We start from the raw sequence: 24,419 nt of genomic DNA, 5'->3' as shown, positions 1-24,419 counted from the left end.
TTTTTGACTGAAAGACTGTCTGAATCTTATTGAATTAAAACTACTTTAGAGTATATCCTGCATTTACAACCAAATAACCCATTACAACCCCTATTGAATACAAGCACTCTTTATTTCTTCATGGTGGAAAAACCTCATGCCAGCACCTAAGGATGAACGTTTCCACATTTCCCTTAAGGCACACTTCTTCTCCACTTTTTCCCTTCAGTATCTGTTATCTTCTCACAGCAGGTCCCCGCTCTCTTAGTCTCCTCCCTCCTCTCTCTTCTGATGGGTCAAAGGTTTATCATATCTCCGTCTCACCGGTGTCCATTTTACCTCACAGGGAATTGCGGTTTCGGATGCAAATCATTTAACACAAACTCAATCAGTAAATGCAAATTTGACGTGAGAGTCAGATGTGCACAGATAGCTCAAACATCTAATCCGATAAAATCAATTGCAGGTGTGCAGACCCCATAGTCACATGTGCAAAGGCAAAAGGAAAACTATACACATATAAACAATTGTACAGATCTCACAAACTGAGAACCAGCAACTTCTACTCTACCTATAAAGCAATGCACCTATGAGTTGCTGGACATGCAGCATTCTTGAACTATCAGATGGAATATACTTTACTGTGTTGTAGAGTTGTGGAGGCCGACAGCTGACATTTATAGCAGGAGACTGCTACTGTCAATATTGTCGGGGAAAACAACACCATACGCCTGAAAGATTTGAGACAGAAACTACTGCGAGACAGTGAAGTCTCCCCAAACATTACCAGTGTCAGTCTGGCAACTGTTCACAGAGACTTGAAGAGGAATGAAGTCAGAGTGAAGCAGGTGAACAAGGTTCCTTATGAACACAGCAGTGACCGGGTGAAAGATCCAATATGTTGTATGAAGTCATTTTGTATATAGGTCTATTATTGGTGTCTGGAGACAATAAAATTAGTCAGTCATTTGCAAAGGAAGGGATTACTGAAAATAAAGATAACTCTCTAATCTGATGCTATAGTTTAGCATTTTCATCAAGTGAATTGGTGTATTTGTGTAACCTCTACCTCAGTGATTCTCAACCTTTTTCATATCAAGGATCCCTAATTTAGTCCACGGACCCCCATTTGATGAGATTTTTTTTCTCGGACCCAAATCTGAGAATATTTTTATTGTCAGATATGATTTTGTCCAGAATCCCATGACTATCTGTATTGCAGGTAGAGAGACAACAGTGAAACTCTGATCAAAATAGTCATTCTTCTACATTCTCTAATTGTGTTAACTTCTTGTAAATGAAATAATGGTGAAGTTTAACAATTCATCAATTTGCTGGGGACCCCCTGGAACCCCCTCAAGGACCCCTGGTGGTCCCCGGACCCCACATTGAGAACCACTGCTCTACCTATTGCTCAGAGACCAGCAGAAAGGCTTCATTGCCCTCTTGTGGTGACTGTTGTGTTAATAAGAGCTAAGACAGATCCAGCCCTCGGTTCATTGGTCTGTCACTCTGTCTTACAACGGGCCATCAATGAATGAATGAGTATCAAACATGTTGTAATCGGTGAAAAAAGCCAGTGATGATGGTGGAAATCTACTTAAAACTATGCAAATATGAAACTAGAGCTTAAAGATGCTTAACGTTGGCAAGATATTTCACAACCACATATAATATAAAGCAACCTAGTCTGCTTGCTAAATACTCATCTACCTTCCTCTTATGATGCTATTGAAAACATTGTGATACAGGTCTGGAGGACTGAATGATGTAAAACTAGACAGATACTTTAATGCAAAAAAGACCATCTTCTAGAGTGTGGGCTATTCACCATTTTGGTCAGTTGTGTACTCAAACCTGAGCTAGTTCCATTAATGGTGTTACACTGTGTGATTTCGCTACTGTAACCATCATCCAAAAAAGTTGAGTATGCTTGAATATGAGTTATGCTTTATTTCTTTATGTACTTTGTGTATTTTATTTTTTTTAATTAAAAAAAACCTAGTGTGAACTCTGGCCTCTCATCTTTTCAACAGTGCATGGGAAAGGTCCAAAGTAATAACATTTGGTCTTTGAAACGAACTCAGTAACTTCACGCCAAGTCCACTTATAATGAGCTACTTTTTACACCTGTCATTTTACTTTTACTCAAGTAAAACTTCGCCACTTCCACTTCAGTAGGGTGTTTTGGTAGCGGTTCTCTTTCCGCCTCTGGCTGCCAACGTCTCCATGAAATGTTCTGAAGTTCAGGTGGGCCTGTAGAGTCAATGAGCCAGCAGATGGCAGCAAACACAAAGCTTTTATTGGTCTGTACAGCACGAGCACGCAGTTAGGGACCGTCCTGTATGTTGTCGCTCCTGCCGGCTGGAACACATGTCATTGAATAACGTCGGTTTGGCCTGGGAGTAGTCTAGGATCCAAGCGACATGCCTCTGGTAATCCACCGATCCCCATGGGAAATATCAAGCAAATTAGCCACTATTAATAGTAAATGAATGACAATCGCAGGAGCCAAGGCCGCATGTTTCAAATTACAGGCAAAACTAAAGTGCTGCTTTGAGCTCCAAACCAGGTCTGTGCATATTCCTGTTGCACCTTGTTCTGCCTACTCTCAGGCAAAAGGATGAGTGGAAGAAGGCACGATATTGTGGACTTGTGTAAATAGGACTATTAGGCTAGTTCATATGTACCTAATTAAACTAAACAAACTGCTTTGTTAAATACTATGTATGTTTCCTTTTATCTCGGGTTGCCTTCCTGTTTGACTTGTTTCTAGGAACCGCATGACACGGACCTGTAAAGCTGTATGTGGGAGATCAGCCTAGTTTTTGATTGCCTCAGTTGACAGATGAATCGTGCAATAATTAGTATCTGTCAACAGGATTAGGAAGCTGAAGCTAGCAGGAAGCTGATTTTCATTATGAATGCTGGAATTTTACACTTAAATCTTTCTGTGCCAGAAAAAATATGTATTTTCTGTTATTCTCATTCCATGTAGAGTTGGCATAAAATGCAAAGAATTATGAGATACATTGCAACCTTAACTTTAATCAAATAAATCAGGGCCATGTCAGCTATGCTGCTTGGAGTTAAAGGTTATGTCAGTCAACTAATTTTTACTTGTAATTTATTTTATGAGTCTGATGTTTGCTTTTATTTGAGAGTTAAAGCTCTTTGTAAACTCAGTTTTTAAAAAGTGTTAGTGTATTATTATTACTATTATTTATTATTATTATTATTAATATTATACGTTTTCTCTGGGGGGCGTTAACACGCAGACGGTCTCTAAACTGTCACTTGCGTTCTGCAAGTGGGCAGAGCAAACAGAACAAGGCTCGTGCGCTGAGGCAAGAATCCCATCTTTCCAGTCTGTTCAACACCGCGGCTCCCCGCTCACCGCTTGGATTTAAGCCGTATTACCGCTTTATTACATTACTCTGGACCAAAGAAAAAACAAACAAAAAGGTAAGCTGTGGTATGCAATCGTTACCGCTTAGGCAACAGCTTGTTAACGTCTCCATTGCTTAAAAAAAACCTCACACACACAGGGAGACGAGGCGCAGTGTTCAGCTGTGTCTGTTCGGGAGTGGGCGACTTGTCACTGCGGCGGTTGTGCTGTGTTGTGAAATGTGTGGTGGTCGACGGAGCCAGTTAGCCGTTTCACTCCTTAAAACAAGGCTTATCTAAGTCAGCAACGATGATAGCTGGCATGCTAGGCGGCTAGCTGTATAAACGCGAACCTGGTGGGCAATGGAGTTAAATAGCTAACGTCAACGCTAGCTGAATTTCCACAGAAAGCTATGGGATAATAAGCGCCGCAGCAATGCGAGCAGAGGGTCCCATTGTTATTACACGGCAGCTTTAGCTAGCTTATAAATGAGCTAATACTAATACAGGGTGAAGCTCATTTGGCCATTGGTAAGCATAGCACATCGGTGGGCTGCCTCTGGTAGAAGACGGTGAGGACGAAGCATCATTGTGGGATCATGAACAGGTTGTTCAAGAATAAACTCCAAGCCAGTCCCAATATGAGGTGCCGATTTGCTGCTAACGTTACCAAATAGGACTAAGCTATTTTCAGTTGTTCGCCTCGAAACTGTTTTAAGCTAACGTTACTTCGTGGGGTTATCATTAGGGAATGTTTACAATACAGTAAGTGTCAATATGAGAGTAGCTACAGCTGCATTTGTCAGTTTGGCAGTGACAGGCGACCTTCCCTCCTTCACTAGAAGTGTATTTGTTGCGTCTTGATGGACCTAAGAGACTATATGACTATAAGGCTATAGTCATATAGTCTCTTAGGTCCATCGACCATGCAGTTTTAACAGACTAGCATGGTAAAACAGTAACCAGGCATTTCAGCAAAAAGGTAACTTATCGCACATAATTGCACATTGCCAGTGAGATACGGTTTTCCTGGTTACGACCCTCTCTCTGTGGACAGAGGTAACGGCTGGCAGATTGAGACAACAGGCTCTTCAAGTTAATCCTGTTAATTCATGCCATGTGGGCCTGCAGCTTCACTGACTTCTTTGCACATGCTGTGCTGGACAAAAGGTAGTACCTGTATTTTTGGCCAGTATTATGAGAGATTATGCCTCATTTGAAACGGGCCAAGGTTGAAATTGAATCCCTGGTGGACCCTGATATAATTATGTAATTATGATATGGTAGAGTAGCAAGCAAGATATGTCTGTGCGTCATATTTTACAGCACTTGGCATGTACTAGAGGTGAGGCCCAACAAAATATGTAAAACATAAAAAGTTAAATTGTGGACATGAACACAATGTGGAGCTAGATTTTCAGTTAAACTTAGGCTGTGGTGTGTCTTGTTCACCTGCCACTTTGGCTCACAATTGCCTCTCACACATTACTAAATCACTTAGCTCACTAGCGCAGCCAAGTAATTTTCAGTCTGCACCATGAGTAGTTTCATGTAATCAGGTTATGGAATCCATACTGATTTGATTATGTGAGATGCATCTTGTGTCATCATCATCATGTAGGCTACAAATATGATTGTGTATTCACTCTGACCCAGCGTAAACATCCTCGTCACTGCTTATGATCCTGGACTTTAGGCTGTGGGCTAATGCTGAGCGGAGTGGCCGAGAGGTGAGCTGCCGACTGCCCCTGGCTTTATAAAGAGCTCTTTCAGCGGCCTTTTTGCCGGAGCCCCTGGGGATTATAAATCTGGAGGAAAAGGAGCTTTGCTCCGGTGGCATGCTCCGCTGGCAAGAAATCGTTGGACTGGGGGGTGGGAGGGGCGCGTTGTTGGGCTGGGGTGGAGAGCCAGCACGGGCAATGGTGGGATGAGGAAGGAGGGATTGAGGATGGAGGGATCAGGGAGAAGTGGACTGCGGTGATGGATGCCACGCAAGGAAGTGGAACACTTGGCCTTTCTGTGATTAAAGGGCTTCTGTTTTCTCTGCTTTTGATCAGCACACATAGACACACACACACTCCTACCTTCTCTTACTCATGGGGCCTATCTGGTTAGCCTTCACACTATAAATTGCTGTATCTTCGAAAATCAGGGATCACCAACATTGATTTTGCCATTGTTATGTAGAATTAAGGTTAGACTGAGGTTTAAAAATCAGCCTTTTGAGGGGAAATTGTGCCGTGTTTGTTGCAGCTCGGCCAGAAAGTCACAACCCACCTAGCCACTCCAGTCTGAAGAGGCTCCCTTCCATAGCGCAATGCACACACACTTGCTTCTTTACAATCACCCTCCTGTTAGAGCAGTGCAGTTGCAAGGCACTCATTTATTAGTGCTGCAAGTCCAAGTTGTAGAGAAATGTCTCTAGCCTGAGTCACAAAGCCTAAGATTAATTCCGTTGAAAAGCTGTTTTCACTCCGCGGGCGTTCACTAGAAAACCTGGAGAGGCAGTAAAATAAAAAGAAGATTGAGGATCTTTAAAAGCCTAATGAACATTAATCAAGCCCCCTAATCAAAACATTTTCACGCCAGATTTTTTGTCTCTTTGCAAACTACTGAATGACTTCACTTCCACCACTACCTCTTCTTATTTTATCAACCCGTAGGGAGAATGCTGCACCGTTACTGTGGTTGCAAATGTGGTAAGCACTAGCAGTAGGTCATTAGGGTATGAGTCATGTAAATGGGAAGCCAACTGTGCCTAGATTGAAGCCAAACCAGAGTGCCACCATTTCTCTCACCACCGTTTCTTGTGCTCTGCCGTTTCTTTTATACCTGGGAGGCCACAGTCCCACACACCACAACCTCTTCCGCTGAAACAATCTGGGGAAAGCAGCTTGCTAGGATAAACGTCTGCTCTCACCGTCAGTGTGTTTCAGAATGTTTCATAGCCATGTTGTGACATATGAGTCAGGAGTGTATGTTTATTTGATGTTTTGCTCTTTTTGATCTGGAATGTGATCTGACTCGTTTTTTTAATTTTGCAATTGCTTCCTGTGTCTGTGTGTGTGTGTGTGTGTGTGTGTGTGTGTGGAGAGTTTGTGATCTTGTGTGTTTGTACAGTGTGTGTGTGTCTGGGCAGTGGATCTATGAGAGTTTCAGGCTAAACTGACAAGGACTAGAGAGAGTGAATGTGTGTGTATGTGCGTGTGTGTGCGTGTGTGTGTGTTATGGCTGTGGTGCCACTGTGCGCCTGGACCCGGGCATACGGCCCAGTCCTGCCTCAGTGGAAGCCTGGTGGCCGGATGGTGGTACCTACACACTACACACACACACACACACACACACACACACACACACACAAACACACACAGAGTGAGCTGTGGACTTGCTTGCTCACATGGTAACCTTTAATGAGAGCTGAGTGGTCAAAGAGCAGGAACCCTGGTCATTTGGTGTTGTAGTGACAATTATCTGAGAACACACAGGGTGCGCAGGAAGATGAGCACCGTTGGCTAAGGTGTGTGTGTGTGTGTGTGGTTGTATTTCTATACTTATGAGGAGCAAATGTCCTCCCAAGCAAGATGAGTGAAATCCTGAAGTGATGACACTTCTTTAAGAGGTTATTTTAGGGTTAGGACTTGGGTTTAGGGTCAAGGTTAGAATTAGGATTACGGTTCCCATTAGGGGTCATTGAAGGTCCTCACAAATGCAGTAATACAAATGCGTGTGTGTGCATACATTTGATTACATAACAGTTTATTGTCCTGAAGTGCTGCACTACCAAATCCATGGCATAGCTGTGGTACCAAAGATTCAGAAAGACTTACGGAATTTAAGGCATCAAGTTGTGGTAGAATGGGTTATTTTAATATCTAAAGGGTAATAACATGTCAAAAGAGGTAAAGAGAGCTAGTTTGTGTCATTAATCTGTTCACTCTGCACTTAGGACTGGTTCCAGCCAGGCTTATCAACAAGGAGTTTTCTCTGCTCAAGTCGAGTCAGATTCCTTCGCTTGTCACAGAGTGTCACACAGTACTTTACACAGCAACAAAGCACCGTGAAGACAGATAAAAAACGAGAGGGCTAACACGTCAGAAATGTTAAGATATGAGGCTTGTTTGTAGGTGTGTCTCTCTTTATTGCTTTCGTATTGCGATACTGTGATGAGGTCAAGGAGTGTTATCACAACAGCAGCCCTTGCGTGTGGAGATAACAGGGAAAGGGAAGCGTCCCGGTGTGACCGAGGCCCTCACTGACCCTCAGCACCTCCATCAGCAATTTGTGCCCAGACATCGCCTCGTCACCAGGCTTGTTTTCATGGTCCCGGCCGTGTTCAGGGTCAGCTTGCCCTCTCCTTCTCACCTCATATCTCGTTGCTGCAGCGTCCCAGCGCTAGTCTGAGGGAAGTGATGCACTAGAGATGTTGTTTAAGCATTGTAGACGGTCAGCGCTCCCAGCTACAGCAAACTAGTCGAGCAAAAATCGCAACAGATTTATTTATAAAGCGCTTTTAACAAGCATGTCCGTCACAAAGTGCTTTACAGAGAACAAAGGACATAAACACCGATTTAAAAATGAGAGATAAATACAAGGGGGAACAAGTGCATCTCAAATTTTAAGATATGGGAACAGAGCTTGAGTGAGTGAGTGTGTGTGTGTGTGTGTGTGTGTGTGTGTGTGTGTGTGTGTGAGTCAGTTTGAGTTTCAGACCTGACGACATTTTTGCAAAGTGAGGTCATTTGGCCAGATCCTCACTTCCTCAGGAGGTTAGTTTAGGATCAGGGTTAGGTTTACGGTTAAAGTTAAATTTAAGTTTAGGTTTACATTAGTGTTAGGGGTCAGTGGAAAGTCCTCACAACAAGTATAGTAAGACAAACGTGTGTGTGTGTGTGTGTGTGTGTGTGTGTATGTATGTGTGCTCACAGACATGATTGGATGAGAGCGTATCATTTACAGGAAAACACTCTGCTCCCGACAAAAAGAGACCCCGGGTCAAAAAAATTTGTTCAATGTTTCCTGGAAAAAGCAGTTCCTATGTAATCAGAGCAGTGATTCCTAGGTAATGATTGGACAGTGTTTGTCGTTGGTATTTCCCTAAAATGGCCTAAAAATGCACGACTCCTGCTAGACTAGAACGTCAAATGAAAACCTCCCTTCTCATCCAAGACCTTCAATTCTGCAAGTACTCCATGTGAAGATCTTGAGATAACACGTTCATTATGAAAACCATTTATATCCAAAAGTTCACGAGTCCCTAGTACAGAAGTAGAGCAATACAGCTACAGATACAGTGCATTAAAAAAAACAAAAAAAAACGACATTGTTGGGTCACCCCCTCCTGCGGCGTTTGGCTTCGTTTTCTGTGAAGCCGGTGTGAAATTCAGCATGTTTTGTTTCTCCCCCCGTCAGAAAAAACGCTGAGCCAATTCCTTTTGCGAGGACAGTCGAGAGTTCACTGACTCCCACCGCTGTGGGAAAAACGCCAGGCTTTACAGGCACTTTGGGTGTTAAGCTGTCCAGGGACTCGGCTCTATGAAAGCGCCCTCCTCCCGAAAGGTCACGGTCACAATTGACAGGATTTAGGCTTCCAGAGTTCAGGCCGACCTCTTCTTGTGAGGTCAAGATGGACAGGTTTCAGGCTTCAAACTCTGCTGTTTACATGCTACTCATTGACGAGGCTAGAGCTAGAGTGAGAAAGTTACACTGAACCTGAACCTTGCTGCAAGGGCAAACCTAATGTTGCATAGTAGGATCCTGGTGTAGGCTTTCTAGCATTTGCTTTTTGTTTAATCACGCTCAATACCTAAGAGATTACTCCATTATTTATCGTGCAGATTTACATGCTGTGTCCCTGGTTTATTATGAATAATTGAAGCCACAGCACTGAGAAATGTCTAAAACTGATTTATGAAACCTCCTCTGTCAATCTATGAGATAAAAAAAAATGCAGGAACTCAGTCCCGTTTGGCAGTGCTTTTCAGGGACATAGAAAGGTTGCAAGTAGGGTTCTAGTCTTATAAATGGAGTTGTGCATTGTATTGTTTGAGGAGATACTGTCTGTATTGTTCATCAAGCCGCATACTGCCCGGTGCTGAAATCCTGCTCCTCTCACCTCGTTGTGACACAAAAAGGAAGTTGGCCTAACGTATTGCATGCTATTCCTCAAAAAGAAAAAAACAAATGGTTGAACACTATGGCAGTGTTGTTTGTTTAGAGGAATAAAACATTAAGTCAGAGTATGAGCACATTAATGTTTATCTTTCAGGACGTGATTTGTCTTTTTGTCATTCGTTAATGCAATCGTCAAAGAGACTGAATTGGCATGGTTGAAATTATGAGATAAAGAATGCATCTTGGTTTATTGTGTCGTTTTATCTCACTACAATAGCGAGAGAAGAGCGTTTCCATCTAAATGAGACACACTTTCAAAGAAGATTAATTGAGCTTACTGGGGGCGATAGGCCCAAACATCTATTCTTTATTAGATGGCAAGCAGTGGAAAGTGGCAGGGAGGGAGAGAGAGAGAGAGAGAGAGAGAGAGATGTTGATGGATTCAAACCCACAACATCACAAGGACATTTCATGCCCTTTAGTCAGCTGAGCCACCGGGAGGGTGCGGCATGTGTTCATTTTAGGAGGAAATAGTTTTTTCTGTGCTCATGTACAGTAAATGAATGTGTTCCTGTGTTCATCGCTGATAATGTGAGTTGTGGTTGGTTCATCACCTTCCTCATTCCTCTGATCACCTGACTTACTGGAAGAGTGGCCTACTGTAAGAGGAAGTAATTTGTCATTGTACCTACCTTCACGGTAGAATGAAGATGTCATCACGGCAACCCCACCACTATCACTAGTTTTGTTTACTAGTTTTGAATTTTTTTTTTTAGTAAATCAAACTTGTATGTTTATTTATGATGGACTATTGAAGTTGCAAACAGCTTATTTTCTCTGTTAGTTAGCCTCTTCAAAAATCCATGTAAAGAATAGGGTTGGGCATCGAGAACTGGTTCCAAATTAGAACCGGTTCCAAAATTCAGATTCCAAAGGAATCATTAAGACATTTTAATTTCGATTCTGCTTATCGGTTCCTAAACAACTTTCACCCGCGCTAGTTTCAGTTTCTGTGGTGGCAGCATGCACCTTTGGTTTGTAGTCCACCAGTAAAACCAACGAAGAAGGAGAAGAAGAAGTTTCCTGTTTCTTAGTTATGCAGTTTAGTTTAGTTTTTCTAAAAGCGTTAGCAATCTAAAAGTCCGCTAGCCGTGATGCTAATTTTCGCTATGTTCAACTCCATTGAGTTATGTTAAAAGAGTTAGCGATCTAAAAGTCCGCTAGCCATGATGCTAATTTTCGCTATGTTCAACTCCATTGAGTTATGCTAAAAGCGTTGGCGATCTAAAAATCCGCTAGCTGCAATCGAGTTTTTACTAAAAGTATTAGCTCTCTGAACTAATCCAGCACTGGATGGCAAGCCTAGCCCACAAGATACAGAACCTGTTGCCTGCAGTAAGAAGACTGTGAAGTAAGGAACACTCACGTATTCCACACCTACTTCAAGTGCGGTAGGATTGAACTGTACACACACACATACAGCTCCGGAGACAGACAACATACATACCTTTCTTCATACCGGCCATACCAGAGTCAGAGTGAGAACTGTGACTCTTACAAAGACTTTGAAAAATACCTGGGTCTTTATTGTTTTTTTTAATGTGCGCACAAGTTAGACGTTTCCGAATATGACTTGTGTAAAGTCATATTTTTTATTTAGTTTCTTTTTAGTTTTTTTTGTGAAATATGCATGTGACCTGTTTTGACCTTGCCCCTCAAAGAATCGTAATCGAGAATCGTTAAGAACCGGAATTGATAAGCAGAATCGGAATCGGAATCAGAATCAGAATCGTTAAAATCCAAACGATACCCAACCCTAGTAAAGAATCATAAAATTATATGGATAAATTGTGGATAGGTGCTTTAAAACATAGGCAATAACTTGGTGTCCTTGTAGAACCATTTCAGTCCATCAGTGACTCAATGAAGAGAGCATTAACATTGATCTTGGTGCCACTCACAGTTTAGATAAAGTTCCTAAAGTTAGCTCCAGGGAAAGCCTGTCCCAAACTATCATGTTAGCTCTTGATATCTTCTTACGAGCTGGATTCACACCAGTAAAGTGGCGAAGCTGCAGCAGGGCCTGTTATTCTGGAGGGCCTAATGAATAATTAAGAGGCGGGGCTAGTGCGAAGAAGTCCATTAAGATGCAGAGTCACACCGGTCTCCATGGTAGCAGGGCCATATCATCAGTATCACGTCTCCATTAGCCAGCCAACAGGCGAGCTAGCCTGACCACTGTTGACTAGTGTTGGATGGACATTGACTGGAATGAGGAATTCCGTTTTCCTGAGTTATCAAAGTCAGACCCAGGATCTTAGTCTTCAGCTGCCTTTGTCGGTCAAACATCTCCGCTTTCAGATGGAGGGTCATCACAGCCTGATCAGCAACAGAAAAAGGTAGGCTAAGTTAGGCATGGTACAATCTTCACATTCATAAAAATGTATTTAGACATGTTTATTTTGCTCTCTATTTCGCTGAAGTTTTAACATTGCATGAGATGGGCTTTAGCTTGGGTTATTTTGCAGTCATAGCGCTTGAAATGATTGCGGCTCATTGCAGGAGCACTCTGAAATTTTGTACCCATCAGGGCAACTCGATCACAGCCGTCGTGGGATAAGTCAGGCCACTCGCTGTTACCAGCAGCCAAATGAATGAGTCAGAGAGCTCCAAAGTCACCTGGGTGCGAAAAGCCAAGCTATATGAAAGACTATTTTTATTCAGGGGAAAAATGGATACTTTTTCAAAGTTGATCCATAATTGATAGGCGAGGCCACATCTAGAGCATATTTCACTGCTTTCTTCTTTGGTTATGCAACAGGCTCTTAGTGAATGTTATTCCAGTTCAGTAGAATGCGCTCTCTTTTAGACCCAGAGTAATGCAGTGGAATTAATCTAGACCTCCCTCGGCCCGCTTCACCCTTATGGAATATTCCCCGAACTACACTTTGAAGTGGGCTATTTTCAGCTCCAATCACAGATGCAAAGGAAATGGACAGAGTCTTTACCTGGCTCCGCCATCTGGCCCGGTCTTAACAATTCAACGTTCTGGGGAGCAACGGCCAAGGCTTTGTGATTACAACTCAGTTGCAAAGATATTACAGGCTCCAGAGCAGATGATTGTGTGGACATGATGAAAGATCATTGTTTATTCCCTAAATCCCTATGTCTTTACCATAATCCAATTGGTCAGCTGCATGCAAAGGGAAAAAGCCAAGTGCCTATGATTGCTCCAAGTTAAAGAAGAATACCAGTCAATGTAAGAATGCACACTGGTTAGAACAATGGCCTAGGGGGCCCTATAGCCTGGGGCTGCATTGACAATGAAGAGAAACTGATTTAGTGGACACAGCCTTTGTCTGGAACCTAAAGGCCAAATAATGAGCCCTGTTTCATTGTATGCATGATATCACAGTATCATATTATTAATTTTGATTTTTAATGGTATAGCCTAACATATGTGACAGTTTATGGCTTTTCCAACGCAAAAAAAAAAAAGTACATAATTCTGCACTAACAACCAGTATGTTCATTCAGGTTTCCACTGCACTCAGGTAGTTTATTCTTCAAACTGTGCTTAAAGAGAAGTAAAAAGCAATTAAATTACAATATTAACTTATGCTGTTTTCATTAAGAACACGAGCAGTGTTAAAAACAAATATATATATAAAAACATGAAAAATAATATAAACCCCAAAATAGTTTTGGTTTTTGAAAGCTTACATTATCATTTTTTAGTTGGTCTTGTGACTCTTGGGACTGTGAAACCTATTAAAAACCCAATGTATAATTTCAAAATGGAAATGTGGCTATCAGTGAGAAAATAAGCATTCTTTTCTTCATTGCTGAAAAATGTTTTTTTTTTTTGCAGATGTGTGTTTTTTGTCCGATAAGAGTGAAACGCTGTTACAACCCGGAAAATCACGCTGTGCATCCAGTCACACATTACTTTTTTTTCCGTCTTTTCAAAATATTTTTCCATCATTTCCATGTTAGGAACTAGGACAGACTCTTTTCTTTATGTCAGTAGAGAATGCTCACCAATATAAACTGAACTACAAATGCAATGTTGAAATACAATGGAGTTCTCCCTAAAGGGAAAAGCCCCTCTGCAGTGGATCTGGGAGGACAGTGATTTCTCCCAGGCTCGGATGATTGAATTGTTTCTTTCTTCGCCGCCTCTTGAACCTACAGGGTTTTGTGCGGCGGTTCTTCTTGCAACAATAAAAAATCTATTCAGCACGTTGTTACGTTATCATCTCAAGTTGCTAAGTATCATATATTCTGCAACCTAAGCTGGCTGTCAACACACAGGGCTTCATTGGGGCCGGTGCTGCTGAGAGCCAGAGGGCACCCTGCCAGACAAATTAAGATCCTGATTTAGAAACCAGAAGGTAACTGAAAGAAGATATATCCTCGGCCCTGGGGGGGCAAATCGCTGCAATGCCCTTTTCTCCAAAGATTATAGAACACATCGGGGCCTGTGAGTGGAGAGCTTCCCATCAAAGGCTGCTCCGTGATCAGTTTCAGCCCTGAATGAGACGGCCGGACACAGTGGAAATCAGGCCGGACAACAGATCCCAGTCTGACTCCGACCGTGCGTATTCAGAAACAAAAGCGGTTAAAGTCAATGTTCCGTGTAGTTTTTGGCTCGTTCTTGTATCGACGTGCCGCGGGTTGTTTGAGCAGCGTTCCTCTGTGATAAACAGCCCCGGAGCCTCCCAGCCTCCTCGGCGGCGCCCTACCAGCGAGGGCTGCCAGCCTTTTCCTGCCCTCCTCCAGCAGAGTCCCAAGCAATGAGAGACAGTCGATGTTATCAGCACTGCAGATTGCACAGCGCCACTGCCAAGGGCTTGTCTCATGAATTCACAGTGCAGTGCAGAGATTTTTTTTTTTTTTTTTTTGGTTTTGCACACATCACATAGAAAATTAGAGTGAGCTAATGGAAGGAAAAAAAAAAGATAGAGGAATTTGCCTGTTTCACTTGGCTTGTTTCTTTCCTTCAGACAATAGAGTGTTCATCATCTCTGAACGCTGGCTTTGTTAAAAATGTATCAAAAGATGAAAGTGATGATGAAAATTCCTCTGCCCATTTCTTTTCTTTCTTGATACGGGGGGGGGGAGCCACTGTTGCTGCAGTGTCATAACCCGCTCTGAGATTTCAGCCGCGGTGGAAGCTGCTCTTGCAGCTGTCTCTGACCTATTTATGAGGCTGATGGATCTAAGGTGAAAAGAGCCTTTTGTGTAGCTGCCTTTGTGTTACATGCGAAGGTGCTGGCAGTTTCCTGCAGAGAGCGCAGCGCTGATGGGTCATCATCGGCGCGCCTCGTTCTGCATACTGAACGCCTCGGGTACAGTTGTTCAGGCTCTGCTGTGGAATTGAAACAGAAATTAAATGAATGAAAAAAATAATAAAACGATTGATAGACGAGGAAGTGTGACTTGTTTGATTGTCAAGTAGTACATTGCGTTTCCTCTCACATCAGTGCTACAAAGTGTTGTATCCATCTGCGGCTGTGGTCCTGACCTGGTTAGAGTTGCTTTGAAAGAGCATGAGAAAGACACAGTTCAAAGGCAAGGCTGCAGAAATCCCCTCCCCACACTTAGCCTCATTTACAGCTGCGGCGGCTGAATGCAGATGAGAGAACATCTAAAACATCTTTTTCTTTTGGTTTGATTGCGTGCTGGAAAGAGTTTTTTTTTTTTCTGTTGTTGCTTATTGCCTAAAGCCAGAGGCATTTATTTAGCTGTGCATAGATTGCCTTGGGGTTGTCAGTAAGAGTTATTGAACTATTTAACAGCTTCAGAAGTGCTGCAGGGCTGTCTCATATCGCATTCTTTGCAAATGTTTGATGGTTTTGGCCAAATGTGTTTTCCTTGACACAGTTGTGTTCTATCAGTCTTGAGGATAGCAACCATGAAAATAGCATATTACAGCTTAATGTTTCCATTATTATGATGTAGGCTAGCCTAGTGGGCTACCTTCACACAGATTTATGAAGCTGTTCATAGAGTGGGGAGAAGCGAATTGTTGAGCAGGGGAGTGATATTTCAGTTTTTCTAAGAATTTCAGGGTTTTTCTATATACAGCGCCCATTCATTTCTAATGTGAGATTATTACTGTTTTTCTGCTTTTTCCTGCTTTTTTTGTGTCCAGTCTATTACTCAAACAGGCGATATCAGGGGGGTTCTCTCTAGCTATAGCCCTTCCTGGCTGTGATCGTAGAATTATGTTTAGACTACACAGGGATTTACATTGCTCCCACTTTAGAAGCCTGTGCTCCTGAAAATATACTCCAGCTATCTAGGAAAACGAAAAAAGAAGCATGTGCAACTTGACATTCAAAGCAAGGGTATACTGTTTGAAATATTTTCACTGATTTAGCCAATAAATTTCTTTCCCCCGCTCTGAAGACTTGAGAAAAATAATGTCACCGCAGAGAGTTGTGCGCTACTGATCATATGTTATATCTCTGACATCACAAGAGTTTCTCAGAAAGATATCACCTTCCTCCAGCTTTGCTCTCTTTTTCAGCTGTGGTGTCGTAGAAGCACACTGCTACCACTCTGCTGTGTTTATGAGACATGGTGGAAAGAATGTGATCTTCATAGATGATCTCTAAACTCTCACCGCCTTCATTTCTCCCTGTTGAAATGAGCCTTAGTACTTTCTGAACCTTGACTGGACCTGTTCACACTATCAATAATGAAAAAACAAATCTAGATATTATAAGGGAAATTGCTGTAGTGCCACTGGGTGTGTGCATCCGATGGCAACAAATGCCATGGGTGTGCCCACCTGTCTAATGTAGGCAGATACTCCCTTTGTATTTTTTAAACAGATTTTGTGGAAACTTTTGTGCCAATTGATGATAGATTTTATCAGTGTAACTATACAACAAATTCAGGTGTTTTTTTGTTTTCTTGGAACGTTAAGAGAAGTCCAGTCATCAAGCTTTATTTCCCTACATTGACCTTTTGACGAGCATTATTTAGACAAACGGCTTTGTCTTGGTTTTTATTACTCTAAAAGTCACCTCATTGGAATTTCTCTACTTTAAATGAATGTTGTTCTGCAAATTTAAAAATGTTGTGAGTTTATAGCCTAAGTGATTTCGGTGAGAGACAAGTTTTTCATCAGATCCAGCTAAGGATTTGTATCTATAGTGTAAAAATGAACTGTCTCACAACACAGTCAGGTGTTGGAATATTTATACTGTTGTTACTGTTCTCAGGATTCACTAAGAAAACTGCCATACATCATGTTTCTAGAGTCAGCATTCAACATTTAACTGCACATATGTGTAACTATGGGGCAGAAAGGAAGATTGTCAGGGTCTAGGCTAAATGTGTGTTGCACAAAATAAATCAAAATTACGTTTTTTACTGTGTTAGATCTTGTGAAAAAATGGTAAAATTGGTTGATAGCTGATTAGATTTCTTTACATGTTACATTTTAAGAGTTCAGTGAAATTCATAGTTGACGAAGCACAAGCTTTTCCAAGGCTGGTAAACATTTGAACTGGCGAGGCTTCTAACGTTTGTATAAAAAGGCCTTAAATCTTCAATAGTCTTCAATAGCCTCAAGACTACCTCTATAACAGCCACAGTGTCCCAGGTCTCTGGGATCTGGCAGTGCTCAGTTTTTCCATTTAATTACTAATTTAGACCTGTGTTATGACTTTGTTGGCATTTCTGCAGGGTATTTCTCAGGAAAAAGCCCATGTCCGCCAATCACAATCATTCTGTGAAGCGGTCATAAGAAATAGACAGAAATCCAGTCACAGATGCATGTTCAACAGCTATGATAAATTGCGAGGGCCTGCATATTGTAGACTAAAGGAATGACAGGCTAACACAGCTGTGTCAAATATTATTATGAGTGGAAATGTTGTATGTATTAAACACAATGCCTGCCTTTCTGAATGAGACGTGTATAGAACTATCTTTTCACAATGACAGATGCTTGGTTGTTTACTGGCTGTGGATAAAGGACTGTCTGTGGGAAGAAAGCTAATTTAGAATGTTAATAGAATATTATAGATCTGTTTTCGCCCCAAATAGACCGCTAACAAAAGGAAGGAGAGCCTATAGAAGAGCTTATGGGGGAAAATCATACATGCATGCCTGGCTCAGACGGTGGTTACTGTCGTAGGAAGACGAGGTCAGTGAGATAGTGGGGTAGAAAAGCACCAACACGGGTGGAGCACTTAGGCTCGGCCTGCCCCCTGGGAGCGAAGCCATGGCCAAGTCAGATAGAGGCTCCCCTTTTAGAGCGCTGATGAATAAAATAGTGGCACTTTTACATTCTATTGAAAAGACGTAGCCTGAAGTCGGGAGCAAATGCACTGGGGTGGAGTTTTGGCGATACTCTCAAGAGCTATTCTACCAATTTTAGCCAGGAGCAGTCACTACATGACAGCATGCCATGGTTGGATTAGCTGTTTGCAGGCACTTGGAAGAGGGAACATGTTAATTTAACATTGGGACTAATAGTCTCTCCTCCACATTTACAGTTTTCCTCAAAATCCCGCTTCTATGGAGAAAGTCTGGAGGCTGGCCTTGGCCTCCATCTCCGTCTTTTCACTGTCAGTCAGCCCACCGTCCACGGGAGATACTGTGTCTGTTAAGCTTTAAATAGGCACAGTTGTATCGCAGTGCGTCACTCCAACTCAGTTTTGTTTACAATGCGAAGGAGCCCATTTTTTTGTCAACACGATGTGGCCGTGACAGGCTGGAGCTGGGAGGACAAGCAGCTCTGCTCCTCATTACAGCCCCCACGGAGGGAGGGAGGAGGTGATGTTTTACTGCCCCCCCCCCCTCATCCCTCCTCCAGCTGAAGATTTGGGTTTGGGTTTCCAGCACGCACGGTGCTGTGACAAGCCGCAGACGAACGCCATGTCTCTCTGCGTAGCGGACAGAGACAGACGCACATCGAGCGTCGGTCTCGGAAGAGGGGCAGAGCTAACAAGTTGTTGACGGGAGAAGTTGCGCTTTCATCCACTTAGAAGGGAGGTTGCCTGTCACAGCGCAGCCTTGTCACGTCTCACAAAGTCAGTGGGATGTTAATGAAGGATTGGGCTTTGAAATTAGTTTTATACTCGGGGAAAGCAGTCTCAAGAATTTACCCTGAAGTGCAATTTACACTGACAAAACGCTTAATGAAGACAAACTATGTTGCTATAATTGATTAGGCTGAATATTCACTGTTTTATATTTTGTTAAGGTCTAGCGTATCTAACTACAGTGAGCAAGCGTATAAGAAAATCTCAGTGAAGAACATGTGAGATCTAGTGGAAGTTGCTTACTTACTTTTGGGTCAAATCCTTTGTGAGTTAAGGCTGTATTACAAAGGGCAACTTTCAGGACAACTCCGATGGGAATTGCCTCAGTACAATAGCATGAATGACATAGAAACTTCTTATTTACAACACAACAGGGTCTCAGTTGTTTTCTGTTGCTAGAAACATCCATCCCCCTCGTTCACAGCCTTTAAGGATTTGAGACCATGTTGAGATATTGGAAGATGCAACAGTGGGGCAATACAGCAGAACAAAGTAAAAGCTGCGATACCAGGAAATGAATAACAGCTCACAGTTTTGTGATTTCAGACACAGTAAATTGATCACTGTATCCCAGTAAGAAGATATTGCATAGACCTCAGCGCCAGGGTGGAAAACCAATCTTTCATCCGCCATCCCAAAATTCACAAGCCGATTCCACCATCTCAGTTGACCAAAGGCAAGGCAAGGCAGGCAGCTTTATTGCCAATTCAAAGTGCTTTACAGAGTAATAAAAATACAGTAAAGTTAAAAGATTTACAATTAAAAAGTACAAGAGATACAAAAGACTTAAAAAGTAAACTTGTGCAGTTCAAATCTAGTGAGATAGAAAGATAAAAGAACACAACAAATACTCCCACTTTTAGATGCACATTGTGAGTGAACCCATATGTTTTTCTTGAATTTTCTTATCCCCTGTCCTTCCTGATTCTACTCTTGATCTGATATTTATGTCAGATCTCACTGCCTAAGGCAGACGAGAATCATAGATTCTCCTCTTGGTCAAAAACCACACCATCCACAGATGGATGAGAATCATACAGGGTAAAGCTCTGTCCCCCCCACATATAATGTTCACTCCTGCGCAAGTAAGTATTACCCGGACAAGACGAATGAAAATTCGTACTTGCCCGTGTCAGCTCTGTTGGGATCCTGAACAGAAACAGTTAAAATGAAAGCTACTAAGCTGAAAAGATAAGTTTTCAGCCATTACAGGGTAGAGTAGGCAGTGTAAAATAGGACATTTTTTTAGCTTTGACTTAAAAGTTGGGGCTTGTCTAATATCATCTGGGAGGTTATTTGAGGTCTGTGTCGCATGATAACAAAATGCTGCTTCACTGTGTTCTTGGGACAGCCAGTAGGCCAGCCCCAGATGTCCTAAGGGTCCTCGAAGGTTCATATGGCACAAGCATGTCAGAGATGTATTTGGGCCCAGAGCCACAGAGAGATTTGTAGACAAGCAGCAAGATTTTGAAATCAATTCTCTGAGTGACAAAGATTTCAGCCGCAGCCAAAACTTGAATTCTCGATGGTAGCTTCCCACCCCGTGCAGCACGTCCAGCTTCATCACTGGCTCCTTACAGAGAGAACCGCTGTCTCACTTCAGTAATTCAGTAAAGACTCGGCGCTGCTGTGATGAGGGCCAACAGATGGAGTGAAACCTAGCATTTAACTAGCTTTCCCGTTCCTTCCCACTGAGTTCAGAGTTCTTCCCTGAGTGGGAGTAAGTGATTGGCCTTTCACCTTTACGCACACACACATGCGCACACACACACACGCACTCACACACCTACGGACAGCAAGTTTCTCTGTGTGCTTTCCAAGTGTGGGAGAGCTTCTTACTTCGTTTAATTGTTTAGCAGTTAAGCCTGTGGGCACATTTTTTGCACAAAGAGGAAAAGCCAATAACAGAACGAGGCAATGTTTTCTGATGTTGTTAATATTCTGTTCAGACTCTAGCTTGTCAGTGAGGAAGAAAAATTGCAGGCTGCCTTAATTCTTAATTTTTGAGGAGACTAACTTTGCCTGCATACATTCCATACAGCTCAATCAATCATAAACAAACATAAACAAATCATAAACTGCGCAGCCAGTTACCGTAACGTAATCTACACCAAGGCTGTCAATTTCCCCCCAAATCAAATTCCACTATGAATTGACTAAAATGATTCAAATTTGAATATTGATCGTAAAATTTACATACTATTGACACATGCAAGTAGGGCACAATGGATGGAGAATGCATTCTTATGTTAAACAGGTTAGAGATTTAAAAGATTTGAGTTGGTGTTCTGCTGAATCCAAGTATCTTCCAAACATGGCTTGGAGGAGAAGTGCGGAGGCGTAGTAATCTCCTGGTTAGGCTGGTTGTTCTCTGCCATAATGCCTCTAGCAAGCATGTGTGCTAAAAACAAACTAGCAACCTAGTAGAAGAGGTGGTGAGATTTTTAGAGAGCGACAGAATGACTATGGATTCCATCGGCTGTGAAAACAAATAAAAAAAAATTAAAAAACAGTTTTTGACGCATTCGATGGGCGGGTTGGGGTTTGAAATTGTTTTCTTGACATTTGATATTTGACTGAATTTTGAATATTAAAATTTGTTCTGACCGCCTTAATCTACACTCCACCTTGTTTTTCCATTTGTGATCAAGCACCCTTTGCTTTAGGTGACGATTTCCATCCTCATGTTTAAGGTCAAAACCTGAGGATACTAAGTAACAACAAGAAATGTTTCGGGCAGCTGTTGGACATTATCCTGTATAATTATTTTGATGCATTTTCATTTCTATAACAATCTTAAGTAAGGATATACAGTGGCATAGCAGTACTATCCCTAGATTCACTGCATGAAAGACGTCAAAGGCTGCACTCTGCCTGTACAAGCCTCCATTCACCCTCTCCCTTCTAATCAAACTAACGCAGGCTGGTGTTTCACAATTCTGCACACATTCCATAGGAGTGTACACACACACACACACAGATATGCTCCACATGGAATAGAGCATACCTCTGTGCAGCTTGGTCTGGTGCAGTTATAAATTGGCTGCTTAGTTTAAAGTAAGAGGCAGAAAATCTGTATTCCCCTCATGTGTAATACATCCTGTTTGGCCACCCATACTTGGCTTGTTCCTTATTCCCTCGATGCCCTCAAATGAACTTCATAGCACCAGCCTGCACTGAAGTTACACAGCTTACTGTGTGATGGTTTGGGATTGAGCCTCCAGTGTCTAGGGTCTTCAGATGTGTATCACCTCACTGTTACTGTATAGGATAGAAAGCCCACACCTTTCTCTCATGAGTTTACCATGATTTTCATATGTGGATTGTTCAAAGACAATGTAGCAAGTACATCTGCCCTGGCTATTTCTTTGCTTGAAAGAAATGTGTTGATTTGAATGTAGAGAGCTTGCTGTTTGTTGATCATCAAATTACTCTAAATTACGGCTGACACTGTTGACAAATGTTTATCTGGGACTGGCAGAGGGAACTCCTTGTCTATCTGTGTTTACCAGACAAACTAACCAACCACCTCTCCTATCTCCTCTGTCTCTCTCTCTCCTGCGTGGCAGAATGCAGCCTGCTATCGGTCCCAGCCCACTGAGATGCACCTGAGCCACGAGGATGGGCCAGAGAAGGAAAACCCGTCGGTGAGGCAAACGGGCCGCGCACCGCCACCAGAACACATCGCAGCTACGCCGACCGACCCCACCATGCCCCGCCTGCCCTCCTGATTCCCCTCCCTGACCTCTGCGCCCTCCCTCAGTCAAACCAGAGTCAAAACACCCTTCCGACGCCAGGCGGTCAAGTCAGCATGGCCACGCCCTTCCTGTGGAAGCTGTCGTCCCAGAAGCTGGGCTTCTTCCTGGTCAGCTTCGGGTTCATCTGGGGCATGATGCTGCTGCACTTCACCATCCAGCAGAGAGCCAGCCACGAGAGCAGCGCCGTGCTGCGGCAGCAGATCCTGGACCTCAGCAAGCGCTACATCAAGGCCCTGGCTGAGGAGAACCAGAGCGTCATGGACGGGCCCTATGTGGGCACCATGACGGCCTATGGTGAGTAGCTAGCTCTCATGTCTTACTATAGCCTGTGTGTTTTTCTGACCACATATACTCTAAACTCTAAAGCCCTGCTACACAGCCACAACAATCACACCCACTCATACCTGGCTGCTGCCAAGTACAGCCAGTCTTGTACTGTTCCATTGGAGCAGTTGTTCTTTCACTTTCTTCACCCAGATTTTCAACTGGTCACTAGCCTGCTTCTGTAAGCCTTAGGCTACCTTGAGGCGTATTGTGGCCTTTTGGTTCATTCAGTCCAGTAAAGCCTGCAGTGAGTCATCACTCACTAAAAGGTGGAAAAGGCCTCTATAGGCCTGATATTGCAGGACTATAATAAGAAACAACTCATTGGACACTTTGTTAGACTGAAAGAACCAAAAGGCTGCATATAATAGGGATAAACTAAGGTGGTTCTTGTATTTTTTCATGTTATATGGGTCTTTGATCTGAGAGGAGCTGGAGAACCAGGTAAACCCTGGAATACGTGGTTTGGTTTGTCAGGTATCTGACATACAAACATCAGTGCTAATGTGTCATTGGAACAAGCATGTATTCCATTTTCAGTGTGCTCTTAGATCACTGTCAGGCCAAAAAAAAGTTATGCCTTAACAGAGTCACTATATGGTGTAGGGTATTTCATTATTTCTTTTTCTCTCTTCTTTAAATTGGATCGAACAGTTACACTTGTCTGCCCCTTGAGCGGGCACAACATTGCCTGCACCCGAGAAAACGTCGATGTCAACGCTGATGCAGCTGCATCAGAGCATAATACCGTAATAGCGCAGGTCCAGAAGACCCATCGATAAGTTATTCATGCCATTAATAGACCTGTATGGCTCGATGGGAGGCTTCATTAGAAACCTGAGATTGGAATCGATTGTGCTCTAATGCCCAGAGAAACAACAGGATACAGTAAAGCTTGGGGAGATTAAATCAGCTCCCAGAGAACTTATCGGGGAGGGGGGGCTGGAGTGTGGAGAGAAAACAGTGCAGGGCTATTTCCGCTGTTCTCTGACCTCTCTATCTAACCATGGTGAGGTCATCACCTAGCATGCCAAGACACTTTTCATATAAAACCATATTTCTGCCATAAAACATCAGTAGTCACCATTCTAAGCTGTGCAATACCATTTTTAGATGGTATGCAGTGAGCACAAGCAGTAACTTCGAAGGATACTGGCCAATACTGACACAGAAGACCCATTGGCGCTTGAGGAAATGTGTGTGTGTGTGTGTGTGTTTGTGAGACGTTGGCATAGACTAGCTCATGCCTTACCTCTCATAGCTTCAGCTTTCATTGGCCGTCAGCATTTAATGAAAGGGTACTGGCCCGTTTCTCTCCACCACAATTATGAGACAGCCGCCTCCTTGTCTTATCCTGTGTGTGCAGTAAAAAAAAAAAATGAATACCTGGTTAAATAACTGCCAAAATGAAGGATGCTGTGTTCCATCAAGAAGCAAGCCAACGGGACTTGCTTATCATACAGTTTTAAGCCCAGGCGTAGAACTATTTGAATTTCAACATTTACCTCTAGGATTATAATCAGCTAGAACACCATTTTCTTAACCAACCAATTCCCATTATTCTCAGTAATATTCATTTGCAGAAAACCCCTATTTGCTTGTCAAAAGCGGCATGGTAGACCTGTCGGGGCGAGGCAGACAGCGTTCCCCTTTTCTCATTAGACCGCCTCCACCATAGTCTGCTAATCAGGACACCTCGAGAGTAATAGAGGCGAGCGAGAGGCCGCATTAGGCTGCCCACATTTGTCTCAAGGTACATGCAAAACATATGCAAAGTGATCATGAATCTGCCTTG

The 24,419-nt window shown here is 42.8% G+C and overlaps 1 protein-coding gene across 2 annotated transcripts in view; it reads left to right on the top strand.

Annotated features, from left to right (window-relative positions):
- Window positions 1-3,311: 3,311 nt before the first annotated feature.
- Window positions 3,312-24,419, top strand: part of mgat5 (alpha-1,6-mannosylglycoprotein 6-beta-N-acetylglucosaminyltransferase) — a 92,599-nt gene continuing 71,491 nt past the window's right edge. For both annotated transcript variants that reach the window (XM_071513962.1, XM_071513961.1), the window contains exons 1-2: window positions 3,312-3,444; window positions 22,112-22,594. In XM_071513962.1, the coding sequence (XP_071370063.1) occupies window positions 22,354-22,594 (241 nt within the window). In that variant the 5' untranslated portion in view covers window positions 3,312-3,444; window positions 22,112-22,353. The remainder of the gene's footprint in view (window positions 3,445-22,111; window positions 22,595-24,419) is intronic.

Source organism: Centroberyx affinis, unplaced genomic scaffold (assembly GCF_046629955.1).
Source record: "Centroberyx affinis isolate AG114_WGS23_722 - 3 ecotype Tasmania unplaced genomic scaffold, CSIRO-AGI_Caff_v1 ptg007778l_1, whole genome shotgun sequence".
Taxonomy (NCBI): Eukaryota; Metazoa; Chordata; class Actinopteri; order Beryciformes; family Berycidae; genus Centroberyx; species Centroberyx affinis.
The sequence above is the reverse complement of the archived record's forward strand: the minus strand, read 5'-3'. Positions and strand labels throughout refer to the sequence as shown.